This window comes from Dermacentor andersoni, chromosome 1, assembly GCF_023375885.2.
Source record: "Dermacentor andersoni chromosome 1, qqDerAnde1_hic_scaffold, whole genome shotgun sequence".
Lineage (NCBI taxonomy): Eukaryota > Metazoa > Arthropoda > Arachnida > Ixodida > Ixodidae > Dermacentor > Dermacentor andersoni.
This window is the reverse complement of record NC_092814.1, coordinates 188,930,753-188,948,410: the sequence shown is the minus strand read 5'-3', so window position 1 is coordinate 188,948,410 and position 17,658 is coordinate 188,930,753. Positions and strand designations below refer to the sequence as shown.

General features: G+C 45.8%; 1 protein-coding gene across 1 annotated transcript in view; it reads right to left on the bottom strand.

Moving 5' to 3' along the window:
• The window catches only part of LOC126547388 (alpha-L-fucosidase-like), a 53,976-nt gene that overhangs the window by 10,534 nt on the left and 25,784 nt on the right, over window positions 1-17,658 (bottom strand). The window contains exons 2-4 of the mRNA XM_050195375.3: window positions 15,790-16,156; window positions 8,054-8,160; window positions 6,816-6,946 (exon numbers count right to left, since the gene is read on the bottom strand). Of these exons, the coding sequence (XP_050051332.1) occupies window positions 6,816-6,946; window positions 8,054-8,160; window positions 15,790-16,156 (605 nt within the window). The remainder of the gene's footprint in view (window positions 1-6,815; window positions 6,947-8,053; window positions 8,161-15,789; window positions 16,157-17,658) is intronic.

Below are 17,658 nucleotides of genomic sequence, written 5' to 3'. Positions count from 1 at the left end.
TATGGTCCTCTTCCTGGGTTAAAGCCGAATACCTGTTCTGTAGCTTGATCCGGAATTCCTCTAGTTTCCCTCTTACCGCTAACTCATTGATTGGCTTCTTATGTACCAGTTTCTTCCGTTCCCTCCTCAAGTCAAGGCTAATTCGAGTTCTTACCATCCTATGGTCACTGCAGCGCACCTTGCCGAGCACGTCTACATCTTGTATGATGCCAGGGTTCGCGCAGAGTATGAAGTCGATTTCATTTCTAGTCTCACCATTCGGCCAACCCGCTTGCGGAAAAAGGTATTCATTATCCGCATATTATTCTGTTCTGCAAACTCTACTAATAACTCTCCTCTGCTATTCCTAGAGCCTCTGCCATATTCCCCCACTGACTTGTCTCCGGCCTGCTTCTTGCCTACCCTGGCAATGAAATCGCCCATCAGTATACTGTATTTTGTTTTGACTTTACCCATCGCCGATTCCACGTCTTCATAGAAGCTTTCGACTTCCTGGTCATCATGACTAGATGTAGGGGCGTAGACCTGTACAACCTTCATTTTGTACCTCTTATTAAGTTTCACAACAAGACATGCCACCCTCTCGTTAATGCTATAGAATTCCTGTATGTTACCAGCTATGTTCTTATTAATCAGGAATCCGACTCCTACTTCTCGTCTCTCTGCTAAGCCCCGGTAGCACAGGACGTGCCCGCTTTTTAGCACTGTATATGCTTCTTTTCGCCTCCTAACTTCACTGAGCCCTATTATATCCCATTTACTGCCCTCTAATTCCTCCAATAGCACTGCTAGACTCGCCTCACTAGATAACGTTCTAGCGTTAAACGTTGCCAGGTTCATATTCCAATGGCGGCCTGTATATATATATATATATATATATATATATAATAAGGAGGGGATTGGATGTCGGAATGATGTTCTTCCTTTTTTTGCGTGTGCGCCCCTCCTCTGCGCCTCTATTCGCCTGTATCGCTCCACCCATGTCCACGTGTATCCGCTTGTATCCAAAATTATGCACAACTCGCGTGCAAATCCGTACTTTGACCTCTGAATTGATTCCAATACCATGTGGTCTGTTTTCATCAACGATGTTAGAATTATTTCTGGAGTGGTAACACGCCTTTAAGAAGGTGAAGCCAGGACAAGCGTATTTTTATGCAAGCCACCATACAGTCCAGTAAAAAAAAAAAGACAAGAAAGACCGTCTTTGTTGGCAGGTAAAACAGTCCATACGGATGGTCACTGGAAAATTTTGTTCTTGTTCAGTCGTCGCCTGAACTCGTGTGAAACAACATCATCAAGATTCGTACCTCCCGAAATTTCTCATGAAAACCCGCAGTAGGCAAGAAGACATCGCGACGCCTTCTGCACACCAAAATTTATTATAGCCGATTTTGCAGTCGCTGATCAAGCACGATGTATGATGTGCATGGTCCTTACAACTACAACTAATAAAGTTAGTGTGCACACTACGCCCGACAAAATCTTGCAAATAGGACGCCACGAAAAGATTCGAAGTTAGATGAGGAAGGAGACTCCCTCACGTAGCTGCCACAGTTCAACCTCGCCACTTCGTTTATGGGCCCTCTAATCAGTGGCGTACAAGCGGAAACGAGACTGAGGCAGTAAAAAGCGTAAATGGGGAAGTAACTGTAAAATGGTGCTTACGAAATATACTGGCGTCTTTTCGCTTTGGCGTCATCTGCAGCTGTAGGCTCAATACAAGGGCGCTATTCACGCGCGATCACTTTCGCAGATACTTTCGCGAGATTTTACGGGACTGGCGCCGGACGCGTGCAGCGTCCAGCGATAGTCTAGCGTTCCGGCACTGTGCCAACTGAGCAAAGACAGCGTGCCAGGAACGCTGTCGCTCGCAGACGCCGACGCATCCGGCGGTAATCACGCGAAATCTTTCGAAAGTGAAAATATCTCTGAAAGTGATCGCTAGAGAGAATACCGCCCCAGGTGCAGCAATCCGTGATTATACACTCAAAAATCAAGCCATTAGACTCGTAACACTCGTAACACCATTGAATGCAGTGTCATTACTAAGGAATTATTACATAGAAGCTTAATCATTTCCCATTGCTTACTACGTTATACAAATCCGATTGTTGAAGTAATAGCCAGCAAGTTTCCTCACCGTTAGTTCTACACGTTCAACAGAGAACGTCTTAATGCCTGCGCCAGAATTCAACGCCAAGAAAATTAGCAAGTAACCTTGCCACGACATTTCTGCAGGGCATATCTCTGTAACGAGTAAATGAATGAAACGTTTATTACTCACTTCTTGACAAGACGTAAAAGGAACGAGGGAGAAACGGTGTATGGAATTTTTCAAACGCCGCATACGACCAGGACTCAGTCGGACAAAATCGAAAAGCCCGAGCAGCGTTTATTTCTCTCTTATTAAGTTCGTTGTTTAAAAAAACTGATCATTCATGGTGGGATGAGTCTGCGTATATTTGACATTACCGAGTTAAAATTTCATCTGAGGTTTTATTTGTTTCAAAAATTTCCCTCTGTATCTTCTTTCACTTTTGAGTACAGCGTCGCACTATTTTATGTGTATTATAACTGCTATTTCCTTTGAGGTTCTCAAATGTGTTGTTAAGCAGGTCTTCCGTTCGGTCTTTGATCCCAGGACCTCTTTTTGTACGTACAATATGATTCACGCTGCTGAAACAAACCTTAAAGAAAAAGTGGTACATTGCAGATGGCTGTGGCTATAGGAGGTCGTCTTGAGAAACTATAAATATTCTTTGTAGTGCGCTTAATTAGCTAATTAGTTGGCGTCGATTATGTTAATTTTACTAGCTTTAGGGCATATGTTTTACATGAAAATGTTGTGGAGCATGTTCAGGAACACCGGATGCAGTTTTTTCCCCTTTACGTACGTAGTTCATTTTTCTGCCTTCACAGAAAGGCCATGAAATGTGACGGAAAGGGAGGACGTCACTATGCATTTAGAAGGGTAGCCGAAAGGCTACACCACTTTTTATCATTCGTTGTAGTTTGCGCTGTCTTTCTTTCGCATACATCGATATATCAGCTCGTCCATATTTCATCTCTCCTATACAATGGGTAAAAATACGCCGCACTGGGACGAATCTTCAAGTGCGAAAAATTACGCTTGGTACAACGTAAGGATCGCCTTTCACTCGATTCTATACATTTCTTATCAACCACCGTTCAAGGCGACCTGATCACCGTGAAAGCGTATAACTCATTCCAGTGACTAGGCGCGAAAAGGATTAGCATTGGAATAGAAGCGTAACATATTATACCGACATATAGCTTGAATTATTATGTGCTCTTGTGAGGATTCGGGGGGGGGGGGGGGGTGCTGCCGAACTCTTAACAAAAGAAATTGCGTCAACAATTGCTAGTTTGTTTGCGACGTTTCTGACGGCACCTTACCCTGGGAAGACGCTTTGGTGCTAGAGCTTAGACATTTTAAAGCACCAAATGTTTATAGGCGGTGTGAATCTGGTTCATATAGCCACAGACTCTCGTAAAACAACGCTGATGCTGTTGAATCACGCCGGTCTCGTACAATCATCCGATTTTCTCAATATCTAAGCGTCGCCAAATGCAACGTTTTTCACCGATTCTCAAGTCTAACGGAACATGGGAAAGCATAGTGAACAAAAGAAGCTGAAAAAATACAGCAGAGCGCATCTTGCGATGACTGTCGACGTAAATGCGGTTACTATTCAAGCAGCGTATAGCGACACACCGTACTGCCACCGCCGAAACACATCATGTATAACGAAAGAAAAAAAAAAAGCCAGCAGAGTTCAATGATTCGTTCGGCTCTGAACTCACTGCGACGCCAGCAAGCTGTCCTCCCATGATGCTGATGATGACATGTGCCTTGTACAATATCACAAACACTGTGCGGGATAAGCCACGAACTTGGTGGTATGATAAACGAACAAAGGTATATGTAAACGAATATATTAAAGAAACATATCATAAATAAAAAAATAATTTGTAAGAATGCTGTCAGCCGTGCACAAATTGGAATAAGTAGAAATAACTTAAAATAATAATGACAGGGTAGGGATGTAGAGGTGTAATGGTAGGGATGAGGTGAAGGATAACTTAAATTTTTAATAATAATAATATTAGTAGAAGTAGTATTAGAAGTATGACTTTGTTCTTTTCCTATTTGAATTTTATAATTTAATGAATGATAAGTAAATTAATCATGAAAGAAATGGGAAACGTTAATGGGGTAATCATTTTCTATCGCATAGGTAATATGGCTCGTGAAACGTTCCTGTGAATGTATCCCAATACCGATTGTCCAAGAGAGAGTACCACAGAACTGCATAAAGTCAGCCCGAGATCACGAAGCCCCACTCCCTAAAGTTTTTTGGTTTTGTTTTTTGTTGTTAGCGGAAAACAGTCTGCACGATAAAAAAGTGATCAATTCATTCCGGCTTATTCCATAGTCGGAATGAAGCTGTATAAGGGATACAGCGAGACCCGATTTGTGCAAGTAAAGAACGGCGTTGGCGACTAACAGTGCTGTTTAAAACAAAATAACCGCCCAAGCACTCCGTACAGATGGTTAACTAGCGAAGCTGAAACGTGCGGCCCCGGCGTTTATCGACGGGTTAATCCCGATTGTTCATTAAACGACGGCTTGGTAGGCTGCCAGATCGTCAGTATGCAGTTGCTGCTGGCGCTCGGCTGCACGAGCCTACTCTTGTGCCCGGGCTGCAGCATTGGGACGGCGTAGACGAGCTCGTTTCCGGTTCTGCTCGCGGCGTTGCTCATCGAAAGTTGCCTCCTCCTAAGGAGTGCGTATGACGCGTGGCCTACCCATTTAGGAGCCGGAGAGAAACTGCTGCGCGCGCACGCGGCTGCGACGGAGAGCAACGACGTCACTACTAGCGTATCTAATCCAACACCACCTGGATAGCACAAGGACTTTTCACTCTTATCTATGACATCATGTAACCTGGCCCGACTGCCATGAATCTAATGAGGGTGCTCCCGAGTAGGCAACAGTGATTTTGTCGTCACCGCGGTGACGACAAAATCACTGTTGCCCTGGCGGGATGAAAGCGCGCTTTCATCCCGCCAGCCTTGCCAATGGAAATTTCGGGCCAGGTAGCGTGTCGTCATGGATCGGAGTCGACAGGCCTTGTGCTATCTTGGTGGTGTTGGCTAATCGCGTGCCCCTCTCTCTCTCACTCTCTTTATTTTCACGCATGCGTATGGGGTTGCGCCGGAGGAGTTTTCGGCGCACAGGCGACCGACAGACGGACGGACGGACGAATCGGCTAGCCATATACAGCTTCGCTGTAAAATTAAGCGATGGGATACGGCAGCGCAGCTTTATAATTGAAACTTCAGAATGCCGGGCCACCTCCATTTTCTGAAAAAACATTGGTTTGGTTTGTTTATCCTTCACTTGTGAGGCGGCATACACACTGCGGGGGAATTGGCCAAAATTCTGATGGTATTAGCAAACAGGCTTAATTCTTACTAAAGACAAGAATGTTCGAGGAAGAAATGAATGGAAAATAACGTACGGAGAATTTGCCCACAAAATCGCATTCAAAGAATTACAAATTCATCCAGGAAGAGAGGATACTCCAAGAGAAAGTCTGTCAGGAACTAAAAAAAAAGGAACAAATAGACCAAGTTGTCTAAACCATGCCTCCAAAATGAAGACTCCCCTGAAGAGCCTGCCCCGGCCGCAGAAGAACACAATTCCTAGAGTTCAATAACGTTTTCACTCACTCACTCACTCACTCACTCACTCACTCACTCACTCACTCACTCACTCACTCACTCACTCACTCACTCACTCACTCACTCACTCACTCACTCACCATGATAGCCCAGCGGCTATACTATTGCACTGCTGAGCTCGAGGTCGCGGTTTCGATCTCGGCCAGCGAGGGACGCATCTCGATGGGGCGCAATGAAAAAAAAAAAAACGCTCGTGTACTTAGATTTAGGTGCACGTTAAAGAACTCCCAGCTGGTCTAAATTAATCCGGAGTCCCCCACTACGGCGTGCTTTATAATAATATCGTGTGTTTGGCACGTAAAATGACATAACTAAAATCCTCAAAGCGCCCCTCACCAGGTCTGGCCATTTTGAGCTGATAAGCGCAGAGCATACATTGCGCGATAACGATCGTGTCTGCAAAGTATTACATCGCTACGCGTGGCGGAAAGATCTCAAATTTCAAACCGAACGCCGTTCTTCCTTCTCCTCGCGGCCGCCGCGCTCCAAGCCGGAGAATGACGTACTCGTATGCCTGCGCCTACGTACTGGTGTCCGCAGTGTGACGTCGCTCGTGGTGACAGGTGAGTTCGAAAATCATTCAAGACATCTGTTATCTGTGCGATCTGTTGCTTGAATTAACGAATTGAACTTTAGAGAAATAATAAAACGCACAAACGGAATGTATGTGTGTTTTTTGTTTTACTTCGCACCGAAGCAAGAGAGATATACTTCCGCTTCGTCTGCTTGTTCCCACGGTCGTGCGGTCACGTGCGCAGGTACCGAAACCATGCCATTTCCTACCATGTTCCAGCGCGTGATCACGCTCTGCCATCCGCTTGTTCTGCCTCAGTATTCGTGTAGCACTGAATTATACCACTAGTCATGTTTCCTTGTGCACAGCGCGCAAAATCGCACGACCGCACGATCGTGGGAACAAACACAAACCTCAGCAAGCTGCATGCCTTTCTATGAAAAAGCATGACTGTGCCGATAACGTGCCAAAAAGGGGAAAAAGAAAGAGAGCTGGGAAACGTGAACGAAAGTTTAATTCGGTGGCTCACCTCCGAAAAATAGCTGGTGGTAAAGTTGTTACTTTTGTCCAGGAGAAACAGAGGATTGAACCATTCGAACAGAGAATGGTAAACGCCGAACACAAGATCCGTCTTTGACCGAATCGCTTTGGCCAGGTCCCCTGCGAAAAAGATCGGCTTCTTATTCCAAGCACCCGCTAAAGGATGATACATGCAAGAGCGTTCGAGTGGCAGTGCGGAGTCTACAGTTATTTTGCACTGACACGATTGAGGAGGCGGGATATGGCCAGCACGGCAGCGCGCCAGACTCCGTACAACCAGGTATAACGGAGGCGTGCAATTCTCACCCTATACAGTAACTATCTGGAAATGTATATTAAGTAGATTTTCTATCTCTGCATCGTCCATCGATCATGCGTCAATGCGCAAACATCGCTACTACTCGCTTAGTCGGGTCGACTTTTTCGCTATTTTTACGAGGAACAAACTCCACGACAGTTCGCCTGACGGGCCTGTGAAAGACGCCGGTTTCGTCAATGCATATAGTGCTGTGATGTCAATCGTCCACACAAACACGCTTAATGATTATAGCAGTTTATATTGCGAATAAATGACTGCCAACTAGTTCCGTCTACGCCGCGTCATAGGTATGTCTTGATACGAGTACTATCTGTCGCTAAGGTTTCGAGGCTAACGCGCTTGGAAGCAAAGCCACCATAAAGACGTGTCGTGATATTCTAGCTACCGGCTTTCGGCCTTAGGACCGAGGGCTCTGCATTCGCGAAGCCCGTACAAATTCCTACTGACGTGTATGGCTTCATATTTGCACTGTCGTAGGGCACGCGGCCGTTGGTACCTGTGCGAAAGATATGCAGGTTAATGGCGAAATCCTCAAATTTCAGCGCAAGGCGAGAAAAATTGTTGTAACAGTTATATTGTTCTAGCATGGATATGCGTCGGACTCATCCTTTTCCCGGTGGATTCACAAAGCTGGTGCAACAGAGGAAGTTGCACTATTGTTCCTGGCTGAGATGACGTTGGCGAGCAGAGCCGTATACCTTCCAAGCTGGTAATGATTTAAATAGCCCAATTCACAAACTCCGCATTCAAAGGGGGTCCAACACAGGTCTGCGTTAATTATCGATTGCGTTAATTGCGTTAATTAACATTTTCTTCCGGCTGCAAAAGCTCGTCATAAGTTGTAATGCGTATTTACCATTCCCAACATCAGAGTCAAACCTCGTTAAAAAAGAAAAAAAAAAACATACCCACTAAGTCTCTCTTTGGCCCAACGTCCATCGCATTCCAGCTGAAGCTCACGTTTGACGGCCACAAAGTGAATCCTTCGTGATGCTTTGTGGTGAGAACAACGTACCTGCCAAGGAAAGCGAGATTTGACGGGCCTTATTTCGACAATATCTGCTGTATGCTCTTAAAAAACACACCACACTCAAGCAGGTGTTCTGGTACAACACCTATTGCAAGGCTTCCATTGTGCTGTAAAGCGCACGCCTAACGCATATGCACGCTGTTCACTTTCGTGGCTGCCGTGTGGATGCTGCAAGCGCAGCGACGAGTTTTCACTATTCCATACAAGGGAATGTGTTGGGGCCCTTACATATCATTCACTGATGCATAGGTGCCGACTACGGTGGGGCTCCGGGGCCGGAGCCCCCTCCGGAGTTTTCCGGGTGGGGGGGGGGGGGAGGCAGAGCCTCCTCCCCAGCGATGCCGAAGCCTACCTCCCCCCCTCCCCCCCCATACACCTAAAGTGTCATAACTAGAGCTTTTTCACCCACATCATTTCAGGTTCCTTTGGCTTGCCTCAACCTTTTCACTTAAAATTTTATTGTGGCTAATAGCTTACTACATCAATGTTGGCGCGGACGTGCATGGCTTTTAATTCATACTTTTGCTTTATCTCTGCAAATCCTGACAATAGGAGGCCAAGCTGATTAGAAGCACCTGTGGCGGCTGCCTCATCTGTATTTTCTCACTTCAACATTGTTTTAAATTTATATATTTAAATATATACACAGGACAAATTTCATTATATTTTTGAAAGAGAAGGAGGTAGCCAATTAACAATTATTTCTAAAGGTATGGATAGCCTATGCTTAGAGAATGAATATGTTGGTGTATGTTCACCTCTCTTTAAATTGCTTTGCGTGGTTTCTTGACCCTGAAAAAAACCTATAGACTTCAGTGACCCCTTCGGCAGAGTCTTTTATCAACGGAGTGTGAAATGCACGTGAATGATGTGTGTCTCAGTATTTGCTGCTCTTTCCAGTAAACAATGCTAACGACTCATAAAAAATATTTCTTATATTTAATAACATTAATTAGGGATTGAAACATCGTCACTTGCATGCAGAGGTCATAAATATATACAGGGTATCCCGATGAACTATCATTCACCAAGATTTAAAAAGGAGCAATGCGTTACTCGAGGAAAATCTAGTGCATATTGTTTCCAGTACAGTGGAGTAGCAGCCAGTAGTTTTTTCGTTACTGAGATTTAATTAAGTCATCGTAATCAATTATCTAACTCGAGACATAGTTTCCTAATTATTAAAGTGTCAATTAGGCATTTAGAGGCATAGCCAATGGACATCTGACTGCGGTATTTTCAGCGACGTACTAATTGCGTACTATTTCTTTACTGTTGATAAATAAGCCCTGCGAAATATGGAGAATACAACGTGACTGCGCTCCCACCTGCATTAGTGTTCCTGTATAACCCTCATCATAAAGCAGCGCCCTCGAACATGCTCCCTCTGAGTTAACCAGGACGAAATAAAGGAAATAAAGAAAAGCCTCGTGATCGAGCTAGTGCCTCACCTGCCGCGCCCTGGCCGAAGTAACACGTCGCGTTTGGTGTTAGTTGGAAACAAGCTGTGATAGCTGTTTTCTTAGTGTAGATAAAGTGCACGGATGGCTTTTTTTTTTTTTGCCACGAAACCTATCACCACAAAAGCGAATTGACAACGTCAGTGCAAATGTTTAAGGGTGCTTTTTGTTTCGTCCCAGTCGCCATGACTTTCTCTAATGAGTAGAAAGAAAACATCATCCTTACACTAGAAGCATAGCGCGGGACGGACGATCGACAAAGACTAGACAATACAAGCGCTTGTCCTGTCTAGTCTTTGTCGATCGTCCTTCCCGCGCTATGCTTCTAGTGTAACTATGTATTACCAACCAGCCCAAGCCTATACTCTTCTAAACATCATCCTTGCCTTGGGAGCTGCAAATGGCAACAAGAGGAAGGTCGCAAATATATATCAATCATGGAAGTGTGGTGGTAGACCAAACGCATCGACTACCATCAGAAATTATGAAAACCTGAGACGAACCGGCAGTTTCAAGAAACAGCGGCGGAGGACTATCTTTGAGTCATAACGTAGGTACGGATGCTCTACCATTTATGACCTCAAACCCTCATGCTAGCGTGCGGGACGTGGTCACCTAGGTACCAATTTCCAAGTCATCAGTTTGGAGGATTCTAAATGACGGCCTTTCAGCTGTACCACCTTAACCAGCACCAATGCGTGGAAGATAGGGACCTGTAGAATCGCCTAGATTTGTTGAATTGGGTCCTCACAAAAACCGATGCGTCACCGTCACCGGGCTGGATCTCGCGCTCCTGAGTACAGGGACCAACTGTTAACCTACAACGAAATCACCAAGCACTATTACTTAGTGCGCAGGGCATTCCCACTGCCACATTCTAAATTAAATAGGCCACAGGTGGTTACATTAAGGCTTCTGCAGACACGAAGGTACCCTAACCCGGTCATTATGAATAAAATTAATCCGGACTGCGGGGTTTCAGTCTATTGTAGTAAGTGTGGGGGTTTGCTCTATTTAGAACACATGCTTTGACGCTGCTTGGCGTTGGCCGGTGATGGTTCTCGAGGTGAACAGTGGTGGCAGCGGATGCTGTACAGTGAAGTGCTGGCGGACCAAATCATGGCTGTCCGGAGGGCCCGTGTGACGGCAGAGGGGCTCGGCCTCTCTGTAGCGACGTGTGAGCGGCCCGCATCAGTCCCAGACTGATCCCTCAGGATCTAAATAAAGTTCTTCATACCATACCATACCGTAGTTTTTCAACAAGATCACGGGCACAGATGAAGCCAATTTTCGCAGAAAAACGATTAGGTAAATTTGCATAATGCAGACTTGAAGTGACTCCAATCCACACTAGGTAAAGCGCAACCGGCACCAGTACCAGTGGTCGTTCAATGTGTGGTGCGGAATTTACGCCAGTGCTATAATCGGTCCTATCTTCGGTCACACACTGACTGGACAGCGTTACGTGGACGAAATTCTTGAAGGAGTGGTTGATGAGATTATCAGCGAAATCCCGCTGTCACGTGGTTCACTTATATGGTATTAGCAAGATAGGGCACCAGCACACAGCAACCGCGCACGAAACTGGCTGGATGCGACTTTTCACGCGAAATAGATTGGAAGGCACGGGCCTGTAAATTGGCCTGACCTCTCTCCATTCGATTTCTTTCTTTGGGGTTATGTGAAAGATCGTGCTTACACGATCAAGACGGTCGTCAGATTAGCTCAAGGCAAGGATAACAGATGCCTGCCGTAGAATCCCAGCGTCGGTCATGAAAAAAGCCACTGAAGATGTGATAAAGCGGACTCAGTACTACGTAGCTGCAGGAGAGCTATTCGAACACGTCCTCTATGCAGCAGCTGGTGTTCAATGGGGCTTACGAATTCATATATAGTAAGGGCACACTGAAATCTGATGTTTTCTGGTTTTTCTTTCTTCTTCTTTCATTTTTCATTTTAGCAAGCATCCCGATTGCCAATTCGGCTCATTTAGAAGTTGTATATTTTCTTTCTTTGAATGTGTCGGTTTTTGCCTTTTCTCTACACATGGGCCGCTTCTAGGTCTGTTTGTTTCGATTTTATTTTTTGCCACGAACCTGTTTTTGCAGGATGCGTACACTTTCATGAAAAATAAAACCGCCACTTTAATTTGGCCCGAAGCAGGTTTCTGGTGCGAAATATAGCTGCGCGCGCACTCTTTCGATGCGGTGCGAGCAGAGCCGGGATTTTGAAACATTTCATGCCTATTCCATTGCATTTCGCTTTTTGTGCGTGGTTAGAGCGGTGCTTCGGCCACGTTATCAAGGGGCTTTTGTTATCAATGTGATCAGTCGGCCTTGAGTGACGGATGTGCCATAGAAATGAGAGGAAGGAGTAGCTGCGAAACGTGAAACCTGCTCTTGGTGTTTCTTCTGTACCATTATCAAGGTGATGCGCTGTCTCTTTGGGTTTGCGACAGGCAATGTTCGGAAGCTTTCAATCAGCTTATTTGAGGGCACTGCTTTATGATGTGGGTGGGAGCGCAGTCACGTGGTATGTTTCTCAATTCATGAGGCTTCTTTGCCAGCCGGAAATAATTGTACGCAATTAGTACGTCGCTGAAAACACCGCAGTTAGATGGCATTTCGGGGTTTCTACAAATGTCACCTTGACATTTTGGTAATGAGGACAGGACTTCTCGAGTTAGATAATTAATTGTAATTACCAAAATAAATCTCAGTAAAAAAAAATTACTGGCGGCTGGAATAACGCTACTGTTTTTTTTTTTTTTAAAGTCTTGGTGCATGATAGTTGGAGCACCCTGTATAATTCACTCAGTAACCGAAATGAGGCCAAGCCAGATTCACTCGAAATCAGAATCAACAGCAGACATGCGCAGCAGCGCTTATACTCGGACTCACAGAAAAAGAAAAGAGAGAGGGAGAGAGCGACTGCAGTTTCGCCGGAAAGGCGAAGCAATATAAGTGATAGTCAAGTATACAACAATTACAGGAAGGAAGATTACACCACCGAGAGACGCCAGATTCTGGATGGTGGGAAAGAACTCAGGCTGTGAAACTGAACTGCCTAGTACTATGAGGTCTTGTAAATTCTCATATTCTCCTACAGGTGAGACACACACACACACACACACACACACACACACACACACACACACACACACACACACACACACACACACACACACACACACACACACACACACACACACACACATATATATATATATATATATATATTAGTTCAGAAAGCTGGTCGGGCCCCCCCCCCCCCCCGACCACCCTCCCCCCTGGAGAAATGAATGAAAACTTTCCGCCTATGCACGGCGGAATACTCTGTGGGTGCGGTCGTACGCGCGTCATAAGCATGTGACAAAGATATGTAAACATATCCTCTAAATGCTACGCCAATTACTTATTTTTAATTGGAATTTCATTACATTTTTTACGGATGGCGCAAACAAACATGTCCGTTTGTTATGCATAATCACTCTATGAGAAAATGTCTTGTGGTACCACAGGTCTTTACCATTGCAGACCGTCCTCGTGCAACAAAAAGTTGCGCAGTAAGATTGCATGTTTTTACATCACTATATGTGACTTGGTGGCCAAACTGCCTTGGATATACAAGCTATACTTACAAGTTGTTAGGGTTCAGATTCTGAAATGTGAAGCATTTAATTAAAACAAAATGTATTGGTGGCGGCAAATGCTAACGAATTTAGGTTGACGTACTGCCAGCCTCTTGCCTGCCCAAGAAAAACGAACTATGGATTTAAGAAATGTGAGCCACCATTGCCGTTGAAAGCGGCTGCAAACAGGACCCCTAGTTCATAATTACGCCAAGTGTAACTCCAGCGAGTCTACGTGTTCTTTGACTGGTGGTCCCATGTGTCATACGACTATGCTACACTTTCACTGTTCTGCAAAGGCGTCTCGAGTCATGGCGCTTGCGCTTTTGACCAACAAAGCTTGTTCGGATGTGCTGTTTGCCATTGGCCGATAGCCCCTCACTGCTATACAGGGTGTCCCTCGTAACTTGAGCCAAACATTAAAAATATGCGAATGTCACGTAGCTAGAGAGAACCAAGGTAATAGGTAATGTTGTTTGCCGTCGCTTGGAGATACTGAAATTAATTTTTTGCATTCTGCCTAATTAGATAATTAGCCATAATTAATCAATTAACTTCTCAAGTATTATAATTACATTAAAAGTGTCAAAGAGAAAATTGCACAGCGATATCAAGAACTCCCGATACAGCTTTCTGTTGCTCAATACGTGCTACATAATAGTGTTTTTCCGAGCGTGAAAGAAGCCCGCAAATACATGAAAAATTGCCGCGCGATTGGCCGCTCGAACCATGTTTATTTCGATGTGATGTCCACTCCAAATGACGACGAAAACTTACTGAGAGAAGCACTGAGGTTAGTGCGCAATAAAATTTAGAAAGGATGTTGGCATGTCAGGGGTGATGTGTGGGTAAAGTTATAAATGCGTAGGGTAATTTGGCACATTCTGGTAAATTATCAAGGAAGAGAAGTAAACTTTATTGGAGGCGTAAGTTAGTGCTTAAGGCGCTGGCAGAGGAGCTAAAGTGGATGCCATGTGGCCGTGACTCGGTTAGCTCACTCCACCAGCATGACTTGGCATTCTTTACCTGGGAGTATGGAACCAAGTCGGATGGTAAATTATCAAAGTTGTGTTAATTATATATTATATATATATTATATTATATTATTATATTTATTATTATATTATATATATATATCTGCAGGTCTGCCAGGCTAATCCCGCCTGTAGATACGTCATCAACACCACCACCTGAGCTACATCGCCATTACCATCGAGAAGGTGTAAACCGTTGCCTCACGGCAACCTGATAGACCCTGTTCTGCGTTTAATGCGAAACACTACATTTCACCAAGTTAACCCAGCGCAGCCAAAGTTACGGAGCGCGGTGAAGTGCTTGAAGTGTAGTCTCGTGCTTTGAATGCAAGAAGCTTAAATTGTGCAGACATTGTTACATTACTGTTAGGTCGCATGTAGATGTTTCAATATTTCATTACATCGAACATGCACACCCGCCGCGGTGGCTTAGCGGCTATGGTGTCGCGCTGCTAGGCACGAAGTCGCGGGATCGAATCCCGGTGTCGGCGGCCGCACTTAGATGGAGGCGAAATGTAAACACGCCCGTGTCCCGTGCATTTGGGGCACGTTAAAGATCCTCTGGTTGTCAAAATTTATCTGGAGTCCCCTACCACGGCATGCCTCATAATCAAATCCTGGTTTTCGTGCGTAAAACCCCAGAATTCATTCATTCATCGGACATGCACACCTATACCCACCGTTCAGGAGGATTACCTTGTAGGAAACAAGGCAATGTATCATCATATCTGCACTGATATTCGTTCTCACTTTGGTAAAAACACATGCGGCTTCCCCTGTGGGCGGATAGGCTATTGTCACGGAGCGCTTTTGTGCCGCAGTGCATATCGCTACTGGGAGAAGAAGAACGTACTATCTATTCTACACCGTAACAGTGCACACGCAAGAACCTGCCGCCAGCAGCCGCCTCACCGACACCGACCGGAACGAGAGTCACGTTCGCGTGAGGTGGGCTACGTGAGTGTTGAGTATTACTTCTCCTTGACCCCCAATAAAGCCACCAACGAATACAGCCACCGAAATGTCAAGTAATACGTCTGAGCTCACAAGCCTGTTGTAACATAGTTTTGGCCGGACACGACGTGCTGTTCCGGAACATTACCTCCGTGTACCGTTCAGGGTAATGCAATCGCGTTACAACGTTTGGGAAGGTCATCACACCGTCACAACCTCAGCTAACTCTTCACATAGCCAAAGAAATTCCCAATGTCGATGCAAGCGCGACCCATCATGAGAGCGCGGCGCGTCGCGAAACGCCGCTCTGGGACAAAAGAACAAATCACTAATTAACAAATAAACAGAACAAAAGCTGACACATCGAAAACGTCTGCATACACCGCAGAAGGCTACTCTAGTGACTTTGGTGCCTAACATTGCATATCACGGCATCAGTTGCACCCATTTCTCTCTGTCACGCCAACTGATAGGAACTGAGAGTATTTCAAATAAATAAGTAAAGCCAAAATTTTGGAAAACAGCTCCGCCTCACCGCGCGCCGGATTCTTGGAAGATGCGTGCCCACTCGTCCGGGTCAAAGAATTCACACGTGAAGTCCTTCGCAAAGGCCGGGTAGGTGAAGTCCGGCGAGTAGTTTTTGGCCATGAACTTGGCAGGCTGTGGGTTCCGCGGATCGCCCCAGCCCTGCCAGTACCACCAAAACCACTCGGACGTGTAACTTGGCACCGCGAAGACGCCCCAGTGCAGGAAGATGCCCACTTTGGCTTTGTCGAACCACGCGGGCAACGGCCGACTGTCCAGCGAGTCCCAGGTTGGCACGTAAGGCCCGATGGCCTCAGCGCCGGGAGGCAGCGCGGCGCAACCGAGAACTGCGGCCAGGGGCACAAGCCAGCGCTGCACTGTGTGGACATGCGACATGAAAGGGAAAACACAGATCGCCAGGCTCATTCGCTTGCTACTCCAGAGAAATTAAGACGAGCATAAAACACCTACAAAGTGACAAGGTCAGATTCACAAACCTCGTAAGACGTGTCCTTACTGGCCGGAACCATCTCCATATATCATCCTCTATCTAGTAAGGCCAGCTCTCTTGGTAACGAAGCACATGTTTCTTCTTTTTTTTTTGACAATACAAACAGATTCGTAAATCAGAGGCCGCAGCCGGACTCAGTAGGTGGGTAGGTTCTGTCATACCGTATTTATTTATTTATTCATTTATTTACTTATGCTGCAATTAGCTATACCGGGGTTTTTCGCAATCTAGGATACCGCAGATATAGCAGATTTTGCAAGACCATGAGAAGTACCGGTTTAAGCATAGCAACAAATCAAACTACTACAATATATTTTAAAAAAAAGAATATTCGGCAGAACCAATCTCACGACGACTGTCGACGGTAATGTGTTTCGCATTGAATCAATATGGAGACATAACTTATTGCCACCAACGAAACGAGTTATTAATGAGCTGTGTACTGCCAGCGGGATCCCTCTTTAGCGCTTCCCTGGGAACACTCGGCGCCATCTAGCGCCGCCGCCGCCGCGACGCCTGCGCTTGGTTTCCGAAGGGCCGATTTACGCTCGAGCCGTCCATCGCCGCAAGCCGCACCGCACGCTTGCGGCCGCGCGAAACATTGCACGTATCCAGTACTTGTGCACAAATTACCATTTACACTGTGTACACAGTGTATACCTTACACATTGTAAACCGAAATCTGTGCACAAGTGTTTGATACGTGCAATATTTCGCGCGACCGCACGCGTGCGGTGCGGCTTGCGGCGATGAGCGGCTCGAGCGTATCGGCCCGAAATGCGTGGCGCGCCGGTGCGTGCGAGTGCTCAGAAACTCGTCATGCGGCAACCGGGCTCCTCCCTCGCACTTTTTCTGGACACGCTGCGCCATCTCGTGGCACTGCCGAGAAGCCTGCGCGTGGCCTTTGAGAAGAGAAGTGTGGCGCGCCAGTGCCAGCAAACGGCACTGGCGCGCAGCCCGCGAGGCAGCCCGCGAATACACGCGAAGTGCTTCGAGCGGCCAGTGGCGCGGCAATTTTGCTTGTATTCGCGGGATTCCTTCACGCTCCGAAATACACTTTTATGTAGCACGCATTGAGGAAAAGGAACCTGTATCGGGAGTTTTTCATGTTGCTCTACAATTTTCTCATTGACACTTTTCATCTAATTATAATATTTGAGAAGCTAATTCATTAATTAGGGCTAATTATGTAATTAGGCGGAATGCAACAAATAATGAGTACCTGCAAGCGACGGCAAACAACATTACCTTGGTGCTGTCCAGCTACATAGCCTTTGCACATTTTTAATGTTTGATGCGTGATAGTTGGAACACCCTGTCTAACCACAATAATCCATCAAAGAAGGTATACGTTATAACTAACATGCA